The following is a 19,106-nucleotide window of genomic DNA, read 5'->3' as shown; positions in this document are numbered from 1 at the left end:
ATTTTGTTAAAATAAAGAAAGTTAGGATAAAAGTAGCATTTCTTTTTTTGTTTTTTTAAAGATTTATTTATTTATTTATACAAGCACTGGGTACAGTCAGAAGCGCGGGAGGGTGAGAGAATTCACCTGAGCCAGAGCGGGGAGCAGAGCAGGCAGAAGGACCGAAGTACACTGCTGAGGGGAGCAGCGGGCGGCAGGAGAGGTCTGCGCGCCATGTGGGACCCTCCTCTGGTGGCCAGGGAGCAGCTGGGGATCGAACCGGTGCTGCAGAGGCTGCAGGCAGCTTTGCAACTCAGCGCTCAACCACTGCGCTACCGGCAAGGCCCAAAAGTAGCATTTCAATCCCAAGAGAAATACATGTTATATGTACTAATACAGTAGGCAAAATCTCTGCATCATATCATCTTTAAAATAATCTATAAGAATCACTTCAGAGAATACCTGTTTACTCTCAGTATGACATAGGTCTCTTTATGTCAAAAAAATCCAGAAGCCATAAATTATGGAAGAAGAAATAGATGTGAACAAAAGACGTTTCATAAAGCAAAACATCATAAAGTTAAAAGATACATATCAGGAGAAATTAGTTGAAAATGGACAAAAGACAGGAACAGCCATTTCACTGAAAATGAAATGCAAATATAGCCAGGCAAATTTAAAAGAAAAAAAATTTATCAGATAAGAATAAATAAAAATGACCTAGAGAGAATACAGGAGAAATAGTCACTCTCAGTCATGCTGGTGAGAATGAAAATTGCTTCATTTATGCATTCTTCACACCTACTCAGCATGTAGCCATTAGCTCCACTAATGAACCTTGCAGAACATACATTCAGGAAAAGACAAAGAGTATAATATAACAGGGCCTCCACTGGTGGCGCAGCGGTTGAGAGCTGGGCTGCGAAGCTGCCTATAGCCTTTGCAGCGCCGGTTCGATCCCCGGTCACCAGAGAGGGTCCCACATGGCGCGCAGACCTCTCCTGCCGTGCCCACTGCTCCCCTCAGCAGTGTGCTTCATCAGTCTGCCTGTTCTGCTCCCCTCTCTGGCTCTGGTGAATTCTCTCACCCTCCCACGCTTCTGACTGAACCCAGAGCTGTATAAATAAATAAATAAATCTTAAAAAAAAAAAAAGAGTATAAGATAACACAGGAGAAGACTGTAATTTTCATGCCTTAGATGGTTAAAAGTTATTTGATAAAATTCCAAGTATTCCTCAAAAAATTCCTACAAAACAAGGTTCACAGGGATATTCTCAATGCTAAATAAAGCTATGCATAATTCTACAATGGTAAACTACTAACTGTATTACCATTACAGTCTGGATGAGAAACAAAGAACTGCTTTTCTGTGATTCCAGCAAATATTTTCTAGTGATACTAGAAAATAAAATAAATATAAATATCAAAATAGAAGAGACAGAAGTACCCTTGTTTTGCAAGGCACTATCCCTACTTGGAAGACATATAGAACCAACTGAAAAAATATTTAACAAGGAAAAACAGTGTATTAAAAATCATTTAGAATGCATAATAAAAATATACCTCACTCACAATAAAATACCTAGGAATTAATTTCCTAAGGCATATACAAAATCTATATAAATGAAAACTACAAAACTTAACGAAGAGGCATAAAAGAAAATCTGAATAAACAGAGACATACAATATCCAGTGATTATAAAGGTGATATAATTGAGAGAATTCATTCACTTACATAGAGAAAATTAAAATTAGATCCCTTACTAAGCCAAATATTAAGATATTAAGAAATGTAAATGTGAAAGGTAAATCATAAAGTTAATAAAAGAAAATGCAGAAGAATATCATTGTGGCATGCAAGCAGAGAAAGACTTTTTCAAACTTCATAAACAAACCAAAGAGGCAAAGAAAAAGCACAAATACTCAAACCCAGGAAGGGAAATCTAGCAACAACCAGCAACAGTCAAAGGTACTCGCTTTGATCTCAGCAATTACACCTCTAGGAATACATCCAGAGATATCTTGGCAAATACATAAAGTGAATTATGCACCAACTCACTTGCTATAGCATTAGATGAGTCCAGAAAAGACAAAAAACAATAGAAATGCTCACCAATAAGGAAGTCATTGAGCGAGATATATTACAGCGATGCAACAGAACATTTTGCATCCATAAGGAAGAATGAAAAGGACCCCATGTCCTGAAGCTGGAGTTATCACCAGGACATACGGTTAAATTAAACAAACAAGTATAGAACAGGGGATATTTTGGATTGTTGGAAAAGTCATGATGCACTTTCGCATAGAAAACATAGAAAGAATACATTATTCCAACAATCCAAAAGTATGCTCTCTTTTGTGTAACAAAGTATGTGACAGAAAAGAATAGAAACCAGGCTTCTGTGGCTGTAACGTGTTATATGCTTTTGACCTCAAAGGTAAATTAAGTTTAAAAATCAACTCATTTGAAGAAATTGAGAACTTCCGATAATAGCAATCAGAGGAAAGCTTCACAGAATAAGTTGGGTTTTTTTAAGTGCCTTCTTAAAGGATGAACAGTTCTCCAAGGGAAGAAACAAATGGGGCTATTCCAGGCAGAATGAAGAGCCTGCGCAAAAGGAAACCTGCAAGAGCCAGCTACTCTTGTTTGCTGCCAGAGTTTGGCATGGAGACTGGCACAGCTGTTGGAGGAGAGGAGTGTACCAGAGCTGTCAGGGAGAAGTCACAGAGGTAAAGCAAAGGGGAATAAGAAGGGAGGAAGAGACAGTGAGAAACAAGGAGAGACAAGCAGGTCAGACATCAAGGGCCTTATTCTTTGGAAACTTGAACTTCACCCTTATAAGGGTTGGGAAGTCATTAAGAGGCTTTAAGCATATAATTGACACAATCAAATTTATGACTTTGAAAGATTTTTGAATTTAAGAAAATTCGTCTGCTACAAAAGGTGTGGGAAGTTAAGCAGAGAGAACAATTAAAACCCTCTGACTGGGCCTCCCTGGTGGCCTAGGGGTTAATTCTCAGCACTATCACCTCAACAGCTCTCCAAGAGGCCTGAGTCCAATACCCAGGCAGGGAGCTAATGTACATGGTACAGCAGACCTCTTCTATCTCGCCCACTGCTCCCCTTACCATTTCAGTGGATTTGCCTGTTCTGTTCCCCACTCTGTCTCTGGTGAATCCTCTTACCCCCTGTACCTCTGGCCTACATCCCAGTTCTTCTATGTAAAAATGAATAAAATAAAATTTTACAATAAAGGAATAATTCTTTAAAAAAAAATAAATAAAACCCCACTGAGCTGACAATAAGCTGACAGGGCAGAGAAGATAAATCCTAGAGACAGTACTGGGTAGATTCACCAAGACTTAGTAACTGACCATACGCAGAATCTGCCAGAATGATGATATCTCAATTCACAACAGATATAATGTATGGAAATATTAATTTGAATTTTCTTCTTCTATTTTCCCTTTCTCCATTCCAAAAGTACTTACATCCATTGGTATTTCCTTTCCCTGGCCTCAGAGCTCTTGTCTATTTGGAGAGCAAAGGCATTTTAAGGAACTACCAGACTGCTGTAAAAACCTTTAACCCATTCAAAAGGTGCTGTCAGGTCTACCTGAATTCAGGACACCATATGCGATTCTAGGGCTAAGGAGTTACAAAAAAATCTTACTTTCTTCCAAAGTCCTCCTCCCTGTATTCTAACAGACAGGGAGAAAGGGTAGCAGGGAGAAAAAACAGTAAGGCAATAAAAAACAACAAAGGGTACTAGTGAAGTACAATGAAACAATGAGATTGTGAAGGCAAGGAGGAAGTCAAAGATTATCTACTCTTTAGCTCTCCAAGGCCCTTCCTCAAGACTCAGTTTCAACCTGATAAAATGAGACAACAAGGCTCACAGAAGCACTTACTGAGTGTCTCCTCATACACATAATTTCCAAATAGCATTTAATAAAAATAATTGGAAAAGACTGACTATTTGGGCCTCCCTGGTGGTGCCAGGGGTTAAGTACCACACTGTGGGGCAGTCTGAAGCCTCTGTAGCATAAGTTCAATCCCCGGCTGGCCAGGGAGATACCCAAATGGCGCAGCAGACCTCTCCTGTCTCGCCCGCTGCTCCCCTCAGCAGTGTATTTCAGTAGATCTGCCTGTTCTGCTCCCCACTCTGTCTCTGGTAAATCCTCTTACTCCCCCGCATCTCTGGCCTGTACCCCAGCTCTTGTATGCATAAATAAAATAAATCTTTAAAAAAAAAAAAAAAGACTGACTACTTACAGGAACATGCTGAGTTGAAGAATAGGAGTCTACCGACTGAGGCGATGACACGGAACAACTTGAGCAGGCTGGAGAGAGGGGCTGAGGTTCTATCTTAATATCCTTAACTGAAAAATATGGAGTAAAATTTTTCTCACTAGACAATATAAATTCAGAAAAAATGAACAAGAAAGAAGATAAAATCTACTCTTAAAATGCAGTCATATATAGAAGCTAAAGTCACCAAAATATATCATCAAGTGAAAATACAAGACACAGAAAATAATATATCTAGGATACTTCCATGTGTACAGTAAATTATGTTTGTATATGTATATTTATCTTCTCACATCTGCACTAATTCTCTGGAAAGATAAACATAAAGTGGCAAGTGTGGTTGTCTCTGGGGATCAGAACTTGGAGATACTGTCTACTCTGTAGACTTTTTGTACCTTTGAGTATTATACCAAAAAACTATAGAGTCCCCAAAAACTAATTCTAAAAAATACAAGAAACAGGTAACAAATGTTTTAGAAAGCATTTTTGATAATACAATTAAAATATTCCTCTCTGGGCTCCCTGGTGGTGCAAGGGGTTAAGTCTCAGCACTATGAAGCTATGGGCAGCTACTTCAGCACAAGTTCGATCCCTGGCCAGGGAGTTACCCACAAGGCACAGCAGACCTCTCCTGTCTCGCCTGCTGCTCCCCTCAGCAGTATATTTCAGTCAATCCATCTATTCTGCTCCCCTCTCTGTCTCTGGTGAATCCTCTCACCCCCCACACCTCTGGCCTGTTCCCTAGTTTTTGTATGCATAAATAAATAAATCTTTTGAACAGTTAATTTAGTCTATAAAAATTTATTGAGCAACAACAGTCCTGGTAGTATTCATATTCATATGTATCACAGATATAATGGGATGGGGGAAGAAACCACCTCTGTGTCAGATCTTGTTTTCCAAAGTTAGCTGCAAAATATCTACCATCCCTCCTGATCTTCTCTAATGTGATACCACCACTTCTCCATCAAGAAGTAGGTATTTCCCTTCTGCCAGAATCTAGGAGGACTTAGGACTCCTTCAATCAATAGAGCATGGCAATAATGCTAGATGAATTCCAAGGCTGGGTTACATGAAGCAGCACATTTCTATTCTGTGTCTGAACCTGAGAAGTGTGACCAATATGGGCTCACTCTGCTGAGAGGAGGCCAAGCTCAAGAAGGTCACCTGGAGGCACCCTAGTCAGCAATCTAAGTCTTCAAGTCATGGCAGACCAGGCACCAGACATGTGAGTGAAGAAACCTCTAGATGTTCTAGTTCCTAAATATCAAACTACCCAGCCTTTGTGTCATCCCATGTATGATGTAGGTGTCATGGAGCAGAGACAAGCCATTCCTGGTGCTCCATGTCCACACTCCCAGCCCATTAATTCTGGGGAACATAATAAAAGGATCGTTGCTTTAAACCACTAAGTTTCAGAGTAGTTTGTTACACAACATAACCAGAACACTGGTCTTGTGTAGTTGGTGCTCTGTGGGGAAAGACAGACATTGAGAAGATAAATAAATGCACAAAGTGAATGGAACAGGAAGTGCAAGGTGGGAGACACACTTTATATGAAGGGACGTGCTTGTTATCAGCCACTGCCTCTCGGTTCTAAGTCTACCTCCAATGTCTGTAGTGCAAACTATTAAGCCACACTGGGTTCCTTGTAGGTCCTGTCAACAGGGGATACTAGAAAGTTGTCAGAAGGTAGAAGGGAAGAAGGGATTTCTTCACCCTCCCATCAGCTCCAACCCAGAAGTGACATTTCGTACCAGGTTCCAGGTTCCTTCAGCACAACCTGTAACACCCCCTTCAAGATACTAACATCAGCCACGCGGTGCAGTGCCCCCTGACCTCAGAAGTTCCTATACCTTAAATCATGAGACTCCTATACCAAGTTCCTAAGTTCTAATAACCCAGTCTCTTTCTTTTGATTTCCTAATCTCCATCAGGTTGCAGATAGGTTCATCTCTTTTCGAGATATTATATATAACTCAAAATCAATATTTCTGATAGTAATTCTTTATTCATCATACAACTGGAACATAACTGAAATTCTTTATATTCACTTTGACAAGAAATTTATGTATGCATTTGCCATACCAGAAATAAAAGATACAGTATCTGGAATATTTAATTGACCAAAGTAACCCAAAATCCCACCTAATTTTGAGTATTATCAAACTATAAAACAAAAATGGGTCCATTTAATGCTTTTACCAGTGAATACATCATTACCTGTACAGAACTGGTTGTTAATGTCCCAAATGCCTGTCTCCCAAGGCATCAAATCCAAATCAAAATCAAGATTATCAAAATTGTTTTCCTGTAGGTTACAAATTAGCAAAGGAATATTAGAACAATAAAAAACATACATCTAGAAACCAAGCTGTCAAACACAATTTGTCATAAATAACTGCTACTACCCAACTGAGTAACAATAATTTGTCTTAAGTCAATCACTACATCTTGAGAATACATCTTGGATAGCCTAGAAATGAATCAATTCAATTATCTGAAGCAGAGCAATAACAATTAGGAAAAAGATAATGGATTCAACATGTACAAGATCAACTGGTTTCATTCTTTTATATGGGAACAAACCATTACAAGAATTACAAAATATATTTTTTTAACATAAGGGAGATCCAGCACAATAAACTTTCTCATTTCCATTAAAAAAAAATAAGTCAAAGCAATGCCAATATAAAACCATCATCATTCATTACAATGGAAAGAAAAAAGATGTATCCAAAAGACAAGCAGGAAGCACAGAGACGTTAACTGAACCTTCAAATATACCAAATATTAAAATAGATACGGGAGAAGAGATTTATAGGACACTGACCAATTTTCTTCTTTTTTCTACTATTCTGTAGTTTTCAAATTTATAAAATAAAATTTCAAAAATTTCATGAATTAGAAATATTTTAGTCTTAGAAGATAAAGCTAAATTTCTTAAACAGAGGTAAACAAATCTCTTAGAGAAACTTTCAGTTTCTTTTCATTTAGATGATAATGTTTTTTACTTAAATATAAGTACATTCTGAGGCATCTAGATGGCCATCTTACACTATATATAAAGAACTGCCATCTGCTTTCGGTGCCCTCATATAAGTATGAGATCAAAATAGTACCAACTACTATTTTAAACACCTAGGGTTACAGAGACAAAAACAAAAGTAAACTTAATACATAAACTGTAAAACAAAGTCAAAAGGTAGTCAATATTAACTTAACAGATAATAAAAGAGCACCCATAAAGTAAGCCTTAGACAAAAAGTAAAGATTAATCTAGTAATTATTAACAATCATTTGGTAATAATTTCTAGAATAACATTATCATCCCAAAATGTCTATTATGTGGTTTATTTTTATTGAGAATGGAACAGAAGGAGAGAAGGTAAACTATTTTCTTATCACATTGCCCTTAACTGAGTAAATACTCGTACAAGTTATGTAAAGTGAATGTGTGCAAGTTCACATGAACAAAAAAAATCTATTTAGATCACAAAAGAACACTTTTTAAATCAATCTCCTTACTTGACTCTATATGTCAAAACAGCTTTGTATGTCCAAGCAGCTAAAAAGCAGTTTTGTATATCCAAGCAACTAAAAAGTCCTTAAACTTTGTTAGTTTAAGTAAATTTAACAGTGATGCTGGTGTGAGTGCAGTGATCCATTCTAACATGTTCAATCGTGTCAAGTCAAAGCAAATAGGATGTTCAAGGATGTTCATGTTCAGGTCAAGGATGTTCACGTTCAGGATCAGCCAGAAATTTAATACTTTTTACAGTATAAGATTTTTACCTAGATGGAAACTGAATAGACCCGTTTTACGTAAAGTAAAACATACCCTGACTCTTCAATGACTACTCCTGGAAACCTTTACAACCTTGTGGCAAAATGACACACTTTAAGCTAGAAAGGACTCTCAGATCATCTAATCCAACCACTTCATTTTATACTAGAAAACCAAAGAACCAAAAGATTAAACAATTGATGCAAGACAACTGAATGTTATAAAATCAAGACCACATTTCCCTGAATCTTTCAAGCTGACTACACTGTTTCTTAATGGTTTTACATCCTGAAGTTGTAAAGAAATATCAGTTACTTAGACAATCAGCCAGTATTAGAAGTCAATTTAATCAATAGACCATATTCTAAAGCATCTCATAGAGTAAATGAAACCATTAAAATCTCATGCACAGATTAAAAAATTGTCATGCATTTCATTCTCTTCTATTGACTCATAGTAAAACAACTGCTAAATTAGTCTTGAAAAATGTTCAAAACTCACTGAGCAAGCAGTATATACTTTTATAATCGGGCAAATAGGACTTAATAAAAAAAAAAACAGGTGATAATTATTGAACCTGAACGATGTGCTGGATGTGATCAAGTCACTCTCCTCACTGGGATTATTTCCCAAGTGAAACAGCACCTCATCTATTAAAAAAATAAGATAAAATGAGAGTTCTCTATACAGCTCCATGAGTATTAATCCAATAAATAAATAAAAGCTATTTTGAAGACTCCAGGTGCTATAATAGCTTTTACACAGACTTCTAATCACTCAAAGGCAAAAAGTAAGTATATATCTAAGTTTCAGAACTTTCTACACTAAGGATATGTAACATTTAAAAAGAAAATTAGTAAATTATAATTGACCAGCTCTGTGACTCACACAAACCCCTAAACAACATTCCCCTCTTGTAGCAAAGCATATAAAAAAACAAAAAAAAAAAAAACAAAAACAAGAAGTTAGCAATTAAGTGATTTTTTTCAAGGTCCCATGCCCCTGGGGCCAAAGGTAAACTTAGAATAGACAAGTCTATTCACAACAAGACCAGTGCAATTTCTACAATCCTACATTTACTGACTATAAAATGGCTACTAACTTTCATACTTAATGCTAAAGTTATTTATGCTTAAATAACTAAACTAAATCTGTTATCCTAAAAACTTCTTATAATAATTAAAGATTAAATATCATTATTCAGGATTTTTCCCCTAGTAAATACTTACATAAGTTTCATTTGTGGCATCTAATTGCAGGTCATCAGTGTCTGTGAGATAGCCAAGTTCAGCAAACAGGGTAGAATCTTGGAACGAAAGAAAAGAATAGAGATTAACTGTCAACTTGATGTTTTTACAAAAGAATAAGACTGTAACTGTCTACCAGCTCTCTCAGAGTTTCTCATTAGCTACTATTATTATTGATAAGCTTTTTTTAAAAGATTTATTTATTTATGCATACAAGAGCTGGGGTACAGGCCAGACATGCGGGGGTTGAGAGGACTCACCAGAGACAGAGTGGAGAGCAGAATAGGCAGACTGACTGAAATACACTGCTCAGGGGAGCAGCAGGAGAGACAGGAGAGGTCTGCTGCACCATGTGGGATGCTCCCTGGCCAGCCAGGGATCGAACTCATGCTGCAGAGGCTGCGGATTGCTTCAGAGTGCGGTGCTTAAGCCCTTGCGCCACCAGGGTGGCCCTATTATTGATAAGCTTTTGCAATGACTGACAACACAATTCAAAGCTCACTTCTAATTTATGTGTTGTTTTCCCACAATTTTAATCTTATAAACTAAATCCTTATACCAGAGATTAAAAAATAGGTTAGGGGCACAGGCCCCCAATTTGGTGGCGCAGGTGGTTGAGCGCTGCACTGAGAAGCTCTCTGCAGCCTCTGGGAGAGCACAGGTTCGATCCCGGGTGGCCGGCGAAAATCCCACATAGCGTGGCAGACCTTCCTATCTCGCCCGCTGCTCCCCTCAGCAGTGTATTTCTGTCCATCTGCCTGTTCTGTTCCCCACTCTGTCTCTGGTGAATCCTCTCATCCTCCCGCACATCTGGCCTGTACCCAGGTTTTTATATAAATAAATAAATATTTTTAAAAATAAATAAATAAAAATAAAATAAAATAAAAAACAGGTTGATGTCAAGTCACTAATAATGGGTAGTGACTTTCTGGAACATTACTAACACAAATTCTGAAGCTATATTTCAGCACGGAAAGATTATGTGAATGATCAGCGGTGACGACAGGAAAGAAGTGCAGCAGCTCTGTGCCCGCTACTTGCCATCCAAGTCTTAAGGGTTCAACTTTCTATCTAAACAATAAAGGACTCACTCATTTAAACCTTTAAAGTGATTTCAGCAAATCTAACAACACTCTAATTCCTTAATATTATTTTGTAATAAACTATGGAATATATGGGTACAGGAAATATTCTCCAATAAACTAGGTTAAAAAAACTTTTTGTACAAAAAAAGATCAAATGCTGACAAAGCTAAAGAAGCCTGATTCCTATGCAATCTCTAAAAGTGTCTGTTTTCACTAACATTTTCAGAAACTCTGAAGTTTCCCAAATCTCATTTTGCCTTTGCACTCCTTATCATCATGTCAGCCAAACGTGCCGGTGATTTCCTCATTGCATATATACAGGAGCTGTACTGACGGTTTACTCTTAACTGAAATGACAAAAACATTTCATCAACCTAAAACAAGGTTTTAGCAAAAAAAAAAAAAAGTGAAAGGTTATTTCATTCTTACTCTCAGAGAAGGACTACCTTAAACTCAGTTTGCAGAGCTGAAACCCTGTAAAGAGAAGACTGTAGCTATGTACTTTACTATATACAGGCCAAAACTTCTAGAAACAGTCCCTTCTACCTGCTGTCATCCATTTCTTTCCTCCCATTCACTCTCGAACCTGCTCGGATCATGCTCCCCTCTACCCTACATTTCCCCACACAACAGTTACTAATGTCACCCGCAACAGTGCTAAATTCACATGATCCTCAGCCCACTTCACCTATGAGAAGCATTTGACACAGTGGATCCTTTCATATTTATTGAAGCATTTCCAAATTACCAAACTCACTTGGTAATTTGGACTAACCCCACATTACTGGTTCCTCCACATTTCCCTGATACAAAATTGTTCCTGGGCTCAGCATAAACTTTTCCATCTACTCTACTCCTGTTGTGAGAGCTTGTGGCTTTAAATAGTATCTATATGCCGAGGGTTCCCAAACATATACACCTCCAGCCCAGGCCTCAAGATGCGCATACACTGGGCACTTGACAGCTCCTCTTAAATGTCAAACAAGACACCCAAAAACTGAGTTCCTAAGCACCCCCACCAAACGTCCTACTGCTTTGACTTCATCTTGGTTAATAACCTCACAATTTCGTTAGCAGCTCAAGCCAAAAATGTTGGAGCTATTGTTTACTTTTCTTCCTTACCTTCCATATTCAATCTAATAGCAAATCCTGCAGCTCTGTCTTTAAGATATCTATAATCTGGCTTCTTTTCCTTTCCATTCTTCTTTCCCTTCCCTTCTTTCCTTCTCTCCCAACACAGACATGTCCATTTCAGGGGAAGCAGAGCAATGAGGGTATGAAGTTTTGTGTGTCATTATCCGTGGCAATGTGCCTGGTATTCAAGAAAATGGGATGGTGCAGGAGAGGAGGCTGCAGCGGGGAGGTGGCAGCAAGCCCCAGCTCCAAGGAGAGGGGGTAGTGGGAGGGAGAAGAGTGGCAGATGGAAGAGGCAGCCTGAGTGGTTAGAAGAGTAAATACACTGAACAAATGTTAATCAATTGAGCAGAAGACTAGCTACATGCAAAATAACTGAACCCAGGTTTCTCACTGAGAAAGTATTTATAAAAGTGGAAAGAACAGAGAGCGAAAGTTCCCTAAAATGTTGGACTGGAATTGGAAGTATTATTATGAACTCAGTTTCTTAAAATATACATACACAGAAAATTATAGATGTTTTTATATATGTATACATACATGCATGCATGTTTCTCCTAGTTCTATCTGCTAAAAGGCTGTGGAAGCAGTGACATCCCAGTAGTGATGAAAATACTATGTGTTGAGATCTTAGATACTAACTACCATCCTGCACTAGAGATGAAAGTCCACTAAAAGGCTCCTAGAAGAATGGCTGGTTCCAGAGTTGAAGCAGGGTAAGTGCAAGATAAGCCTGGAACATCTTATTGTGCATGGAAACAAGGAGATTCTCAGAGAGTTAAGGGAACATATCAAAAGAACAAAAGAGGTCAAATGTTGGGAAAATCTGAGCATCAAAATCAAATGAGATTATCCCACGACAACCCACTGAAATAAGTATGAGTCAATGGGTCCAAAATAAGACAAATACATTCATCAAGAAAACTCTTACAGGCAATGTCAATTCATAAATATAGGCAGAGTGACAGAGATAATCACTCTTTGGCATGAGTGTGGTAATTGACAGAAGCTGGCATTATCAATGGAGGCTAGGGTTGGTGGTGGAGGCTTAATAAGGAACAGGTTTATTGACGGTATGTCACATCATCTCCCCAAAAATAGCTACCAAATTCAAAAGAGGAAAGAGTGACTTTACATCGCAGGAAGCTGGCAGATACCATGGGGGCAAGTGAGCATCACCTGGGACAGGTCAACACAGTGTGCCCCCAAATCGCCCCCATGCATGCTCCCATGGGGCTGCAGCCTGAGTCTGATCATAAGCAAACAGTGGGAAACACAGGTAATAGCATAAATGAGCACTCTAAATTGTCAAGTACATTAGCGACTAGAAAAGGTTAAGGAACCATTCCAGATTGAAGGACATGAACAGTACATGATGAGTATAGTACTGTCTGTTTGCAGGTAGGATCCTAGACAAGAAAAGAACAAGAGTCATTACGAAGACAGATTGCAAAATGTGAATGTCTATGAAGTAGATGGTAATGTTGCATCAATATCTATGTTCTAAATGGGTATCAATACGATAGTAATATGGGAGAGTATCTTTATTCGAGGATGGGGGTACATACTAAAGTATTAAAAGAATACTCGAGAGCCTCCCCTGGTGGCACAGGCAGTTGAGCTCAGCACTGTGAAGCTGCCCACAGCCTCTGCAGTGCGGGTTCAATCCCAGCCAGCCGGCAAGAATCCCACATGGCACAACAGACCTCTCCAGTCTCGCCAGCTGCTCCCCTCAGCAGTGTATTTCGGTGGATCCTCCTATTCTGCTCCCTACCTTGTCTCTGGTGAATCCTCTCACCCCCTGACACCTTTGGCCTATACCCCAGCTCATCTATACATAAATAAATAAAAATAAATCTTAAAAAAAAAGAAGCATCCTAGTTTGATCCCCCTCTTTGTGTTTATTGAAGCCGGAGATGCTGGAGCAGTGCTGCATGTCATGGTTCTGGCACTGTGCAATCCTGGTTCAGTCGGGACAGAAAGAATGACCCAGAATCCTGGAACAAACTGGTTCTACTTCAGTCAAGGTAGATGACAGCAAACTGAAGAAAGAAGGTCCAGATGTTCAGACAAAATATTTCACAATAAAAATGCCTAAAATGAAGGTCTTCCAGAAGCCATCTGCACAATTTCCATTTAATCAGGGAATACTTTCCCTCTCAATGCATGAAATCATGTTGGTATAGGGTACTGGGGTTTACAATGATTAATAATTATCTGAAATTGGGGGAAAACTAAATGAAAAGTGTGTGTGTGTGTGTGTGTGTGTGTGTATCCATAATGCAACCACTGCCATAATCCACTATCACCATTATAATTCCTCTGGATAAGTACAGAGACTCCCACAGTCTACCTGCTTCTGCTGCTTCCCATCCTTCGTCTGTTTCCAAAAGAGCAGCTAAATCTATAAAAACATTGGATGTTATCAAGTGAAGAGAAATACAAGTAGGTACAGCAAGAAGGTAAGAAAGAACCCCAAGGTACTAGTTTTGAATTGTCAGTATGAGTTCATTTTTTTTTTTAATTTATATTTTCTTGCCCTTAGGAAACAAATGAAGATTTTAGACTTTTATATTTTCTGCAAGCTACTTTCAGATGATGAAACAGGAGGGAAGCATTGGTAATATTGAGAGAAAACATGATTATGACAGGATGTTAGCAGTTTGTAAATCTAGATAAAAGAAAAAGGTTATCACTGCACTGATCTTTTAACTTTTCTGTGGTTTTTGAAGCACTAAAAAAAAAAAAAAAAACCTGAAAGTGGGTTGATAAATAACATGTATAACTACAGAATATCCCCCAGGAGGATCCAGAAGAAAGTGGTGGTCCTAGTTACTTCTAAAGTCTCTCTAAAATGTACTGCCTACTCCTATATCCTTTCTACCAACCCCACACTAACATTCAGATTTCTCTAACAGCAGTGAACTACGGTAGCTACTATTTTTAGTTTACTCAGCAAGCTTCCCACCTGACTGCAATTCCAACCATTTATTTATTTGTTTGTTTTTCGTAAGTTTTAGAACATGAGAAATGGGCTTAACACACAGGACATCAGAGGTGACCATGGCAAAGCAGTTTTGGTAGTTTGGGGGAGCCCAACTGTAGTGAATTTAAGAGACAAGGAGAGGAGGGAAATAGGAGTTAGTGAGTATTTTTTGAAAAAGGTCTCTGCTATAAAATAAAGAAGAAAAATGTGGTGGTAGCTAGAGGGGAAGCAATGTCTACAGGGCTGGGGGAAGGAGGAGTTCTTGTCTTTCTTTTTTTTTCTTACTAAATAGAAGCAGCAACACATGTGCGTTGACTAATAGACATACCTAGCAGAGAGGGGACAACGCATGAAGCAGAAGGAAACAGAGCCTGGATGGTAGTCTTGAATAAAGGAGGAGGGATCTACAGCAGGGAGGAGAACTGGCTCCAGTCCATGCAAGAGGCCAGGTTCCCCCCCCCACCCCCCACCCCCCCACACCCCCACCCCCCCCACCCCCCACCCCCCCCACACCCCCACCCCCCCACCCCCCCCACCCCCCCCACCCCCCCACCCCCCCGCAATTGAAAGGCCCTAGTGCTGCTAGGAGGGAGGTGAAGGAGTGGGGCGCTGTGGGGAGTTCTCATCTGATTCAAAGGATGGGGGAGGAGCTGTCAGAGGTTTGAGGAGAGAAGCTTTATAAAAATAATCATCAGAATGGGCGTGTAAGAGAACCAGAGAAATACTATTAGCAACTAGTTTTCAGGTTAGTATCACACATTTAAAATGAGACCAGGGGGCCTCCCTGGTGGCGCAAGGGGTTAAGCACCGCAAGGGGTTAAGCACCGCAAGGGGTTAAGCACCGCACTCTTAAGCAATCTGCAGCCTCTGCAGCATGAGTTCCATCACCGGCCAGCTAGGGAGCAACCCACATGGCAAAGCAGACCTCTCCTGTCTCGCCTGCTGCTCCCCTTAGCAGTGTGTTTCAGTCAGTCTGCCTTTTCAGTTCTCCACTCTGTCTCTGGTGATTCTCTCACCCCCCGCATCTCTGGCCTGTACCCCAGCTCTTGTATGCATAAATAATCTTTAAAAAAATAAAATAAAATGGGACTGCAACAGGGTGGTCCCCAGGAAAGGGGGAGGTTCCCTGCCCCTCCCTCTCCCTGTCCTATAACAGGACCAGGACCTCCCTGGTAGAGCAAGGGGTTGTCTCAGCTCCATGAAGCTATTGGCAGCCACTGTAGCATGAGTTCCATCCCCAGCCAGGGAGCTGACCCACATGACACAGCAGACCTCTCCTGTCTGGCCCACTGCTCCCCTCAGCAGTGTATTTCAGTCAATCAGCCTGTTCTACTCCACACTTTGTCTCTGGTGAATCTTCTCACCTCCCTCCCCCACACCTCTGGCCTGCATTCAGGCTCTCGTATGCATAAATAACTAAATCTTTAAAAAAAAAAAAAAAAAGAAAAGAAAAACATGAGACCAGTAAGCAAGGTTGTATTTTTTTTTTTTAGCCACATTCAGCTCTCTGAGTGCAGGCACAGTGTAGACAGAGTTGGAGTTAACCGTGGTTGTGGAGTTCCCAGTGTCTTTGGCTTTGACCTGGGGTGGGGGTGGAGTCCACAAAGCCTATATGGAATTTGCTTTGGGACATCCTTTTCCCCCTAACAGTTGTAGTTTATTCAAGAGTGAGCTAGGAGAAAAGGATACGGGGGTGTAAGTGAGGGATGGTTACAATGATTACTGCAGCATTTAAATTGGATAAGAAGGGAGGATGACACAAAGGGGACGAGGGGCAGTGAAAATATGGCAGAATATTATCAGCAGAGTTGTGTAGACCTGCTTTGAATCAGACTCCATCTTGTCTCTAACGCCTGGATTGAGTCTTCAAGGTGAAAATTAAAGAATCTGACTCATTTAGTGACTACAAAAGGCAAGACATCATCTGCTAATCATGACACTGGAACCTCTGTCTTAAGACTTTTGTCCAATCAGAGGCAGACAAGTGGACTTAAGGGCCAATGCAAAATTATCACTGCAAACAACCTAACCTCAGACCAGTTCCCTTGCGAAGGCCCCCACAACCAAATTATGATTCCTTTTCTCAAGTAAATGCCTTTCCTGATTATAAGACATGGATTATTTCTCAGTTGACCACTGAGGACAACGTTGGAACTGGAACACTGAAGGGAGTGAGCTGGTAAGACAGGAAGTGCTGATCAGAGTGGGATGCGTGAATTGGGATTATGTTATGACCAGTGGAGAGAGTGGCAGTGGCAGGGTGGAAGGCAAGATCACTGGTGTAGAGGAGGTCCAGGAAAGGGAGGTCAGGGTGCTTGAGGATCCTCCTGAGAATACTGAAATCATGCAAGAATCAGGATGGAAGATATGTTGGAGAAAGTGACAATAAACTAGAAGCAAAATTTTTTCAAAAAGCGAGGGAGAGCAGAGCAGGAATCAGCAGGCAACTGTAACAGGCAGAGGTAGGAGATGGCATATTGAGCAAATGTGAGCTGTAAACCTAGATGTTTTTAGGAAGAATGAAGGAATGAGCCCAAAATAGCAGAGGGCCTAGAGGTAAAAGATTTCAAGAATGAAAATAGCCACCACTCCCTCACCAGGGCATCAGGTCTGGTAACCTTGAGAAGCAAAAAGAACTTTACAAAAGAGATCGAAGATATAAAGGAAACCACAGTGTCAGATGGAAACTTCTGATCTTGGCACACATGTTTCACATGTGGCAAAAATAAAAGTGGGTTTTGCACAAATACAAGAAAGAGGGAGAGAGGAAGGAGAAAGTTATACAGGTGACAAGAAGCATATGAAGAGATGCTGCATATCATATGTTAGCAGGGAAATGCAAATTAAAAACATCAGGGTATCAGCACACACCTATTAGAATGTCTAAAATCTAAAACACTGGCAGCAGCAAATTTGGATGAGGACATGGAGCAACAGAAACATTCATTCATTCATTCATTGCTGGTGGGAATGCAAAATAGTACAGCCACTTTGGAAGACAGTTTGGCAGCTTCTTATAAAATGAAACATACTCTGACCGTAAAATCCAGCAAAGTTCCTTGGTATTTATGCAAATAGTTGAAAATTTATATCCATACAAAAAGCAGTACACAAATATTGACAGCATTTTATACATAACTGCCAACATTTGAAAGCAACCGAGATGTCCTCTCCTCAATAGACAAATGGACAACAGACCATGTGGTTGAATCTCCGTGCCACCCTCCCCATTTACAAGGTGAAGTCCAAACCGATGTGACTGCATCCAAAGATACGGTGGTCTTTAGGAGGTAATCAAGGTTAAATGAAGTTGGGCCTCCCCGGTGGCGCAGAGGTTGAGCGCTGGGTTGCGAAGCTGCCCGCAGCCTCTGCAGCCGGTTTGAGGTTCGATCACCAGCTGCAGGGCGAGGGTCCCACATGGCGCGCAGACCTCTCCCGCCGCCCACTGCTCTGCTCAACAGTGTACTTTGTCACTCTGCCTGTTCTACTCTCTGCTCTGGCTCTGGTGAATTCTCTCACCCTCCCGTGCTTCTGACTGTACCCTGTGCTTGTATAAATAAATACATAAATTAAAAAAAAGGTTAAATGAAGTTATAAGAGTGGGGATTGAATGTGATAAGACTACAGCCTTGTAAGAAGAGTAAGAGATCTCTTTCTCTTCCTTTTCCTCTGCCTCTCCCTTTCTCTTTGTGCCCTGCTGCCTTATGAGGACAGGGCAAGAGGTGACCATCTGTAAGCCAGACAGAGAGTCCTCACCAGAACTCAACCATACTAACACCAGATTTCAGTCTTCCAGTTCAGAATTATCAGAAAATAAATGTCTGATGTTTGAATACCCAGTGTACGGTATTTTGTTAAGGGGGCCAGAGAATAACACACTGGGATACATCATACGATAAGATATTTTTCAGCCCTAAAAAGAATGAGCTATCAAGTCATGACAAGACAGAGGGATCTTAAGTGCACATTGCTGAGAGAAAGAAGCCAATGTGAAGATGTTATATGTCATATAATTCCAACTACATGACATTCTACAAAAGGCAAAACTAGGGACACAGTGAAAACATTAGTGGTTGCTGGGCGCTTAGGAGGCAGAAGGGGGATGTAGGGTAGTGAAACTATTTTATATGATACTGTAATGGATGATACATTACATTAAGCATTTGTCAAAATCCATAAAAATGTACAATACAGGGCCTCCCTGGTGGCCTAGGGGTTAATTTAGTCTCACTGCTATCACCACTTAGGCCTAAGTTCGATCCCAGACAGGGAGCTAACCCACATATGGCGCAGCAGACCTCTCCTGTATCGCCTCTTGCTCCCCTTAGCTCTGCTCCTACTTTGCTTCTCGTGAATCCTCTCACCCTCACCTTTGTACCTCTGTCCTATACCCCAGCTCTTCTACACAAAAATAAATAAAATCTTAAAAAAAAAAAAGTACAACACAAAGTAACTGTAATGTAAACTGTGGACTTTAGTTAGTCATCATGATTCCATTGTAAAAAATGTACTACAATGATGCAAGATGCTAACAATAGGAGAAATCAGATAGGGGTGGTGTACATAGAACTCAATG

The 19,106-nt window shown here is 40.1% G+C and overlaps 1 protein-coding gene across 1 annotated transcript in view; it reads right to left on the bottom strand.

The window, feature by feature from the left end:
• Positions 1 to 19,106, bottom strand: part of ATF6 (activating transcription factor 6) — a gene marked incomplete at its 5' end in the record, with an annotated part of 192,188 nt that overhangs the window by 170,374 nt on the left and 2,708 nt on the right. The window contains 3 exons of the mRNA XM_037506576.2: positions 4,256 to 4,362; positions 6,515 to 6,602; positions 9,308 to 9,384. Coding sequence (XP_037362473.1) covers positions 4,256 to 4,362; positions 6,515 to 6,602; positions 9,308 to 9,384 — 272 coding nt within the window. The remainder of the gene's footprint in view (positions 1 to 4,255; positions 4,363 to 6,514; positions 6,603 to 9,307; positions 9,385 to 19,106) is intronic.

Source organism: Talpa occidentalis, unplaced genomic scaffold (genome assembly GCF_014898055.3).
Source record: "Talpa occidentalis isolate TD23 unplaced genomic scaffold, MPIMG_talOcc4v2.1 talOcc4.12, whole genome shotgun sequence".
Lineage (NCBI taxonomy): Eukaryota > Metazoa > Chordata > Mammalia > Eulipotyphla > Talpidae > Talpa > Talpa occidentalis.
The sequence above is the reverse complement of the archived record's forward strand: the minus strand, read 5'-3'. Positions and strand labels throughout refer to the sequence as shown.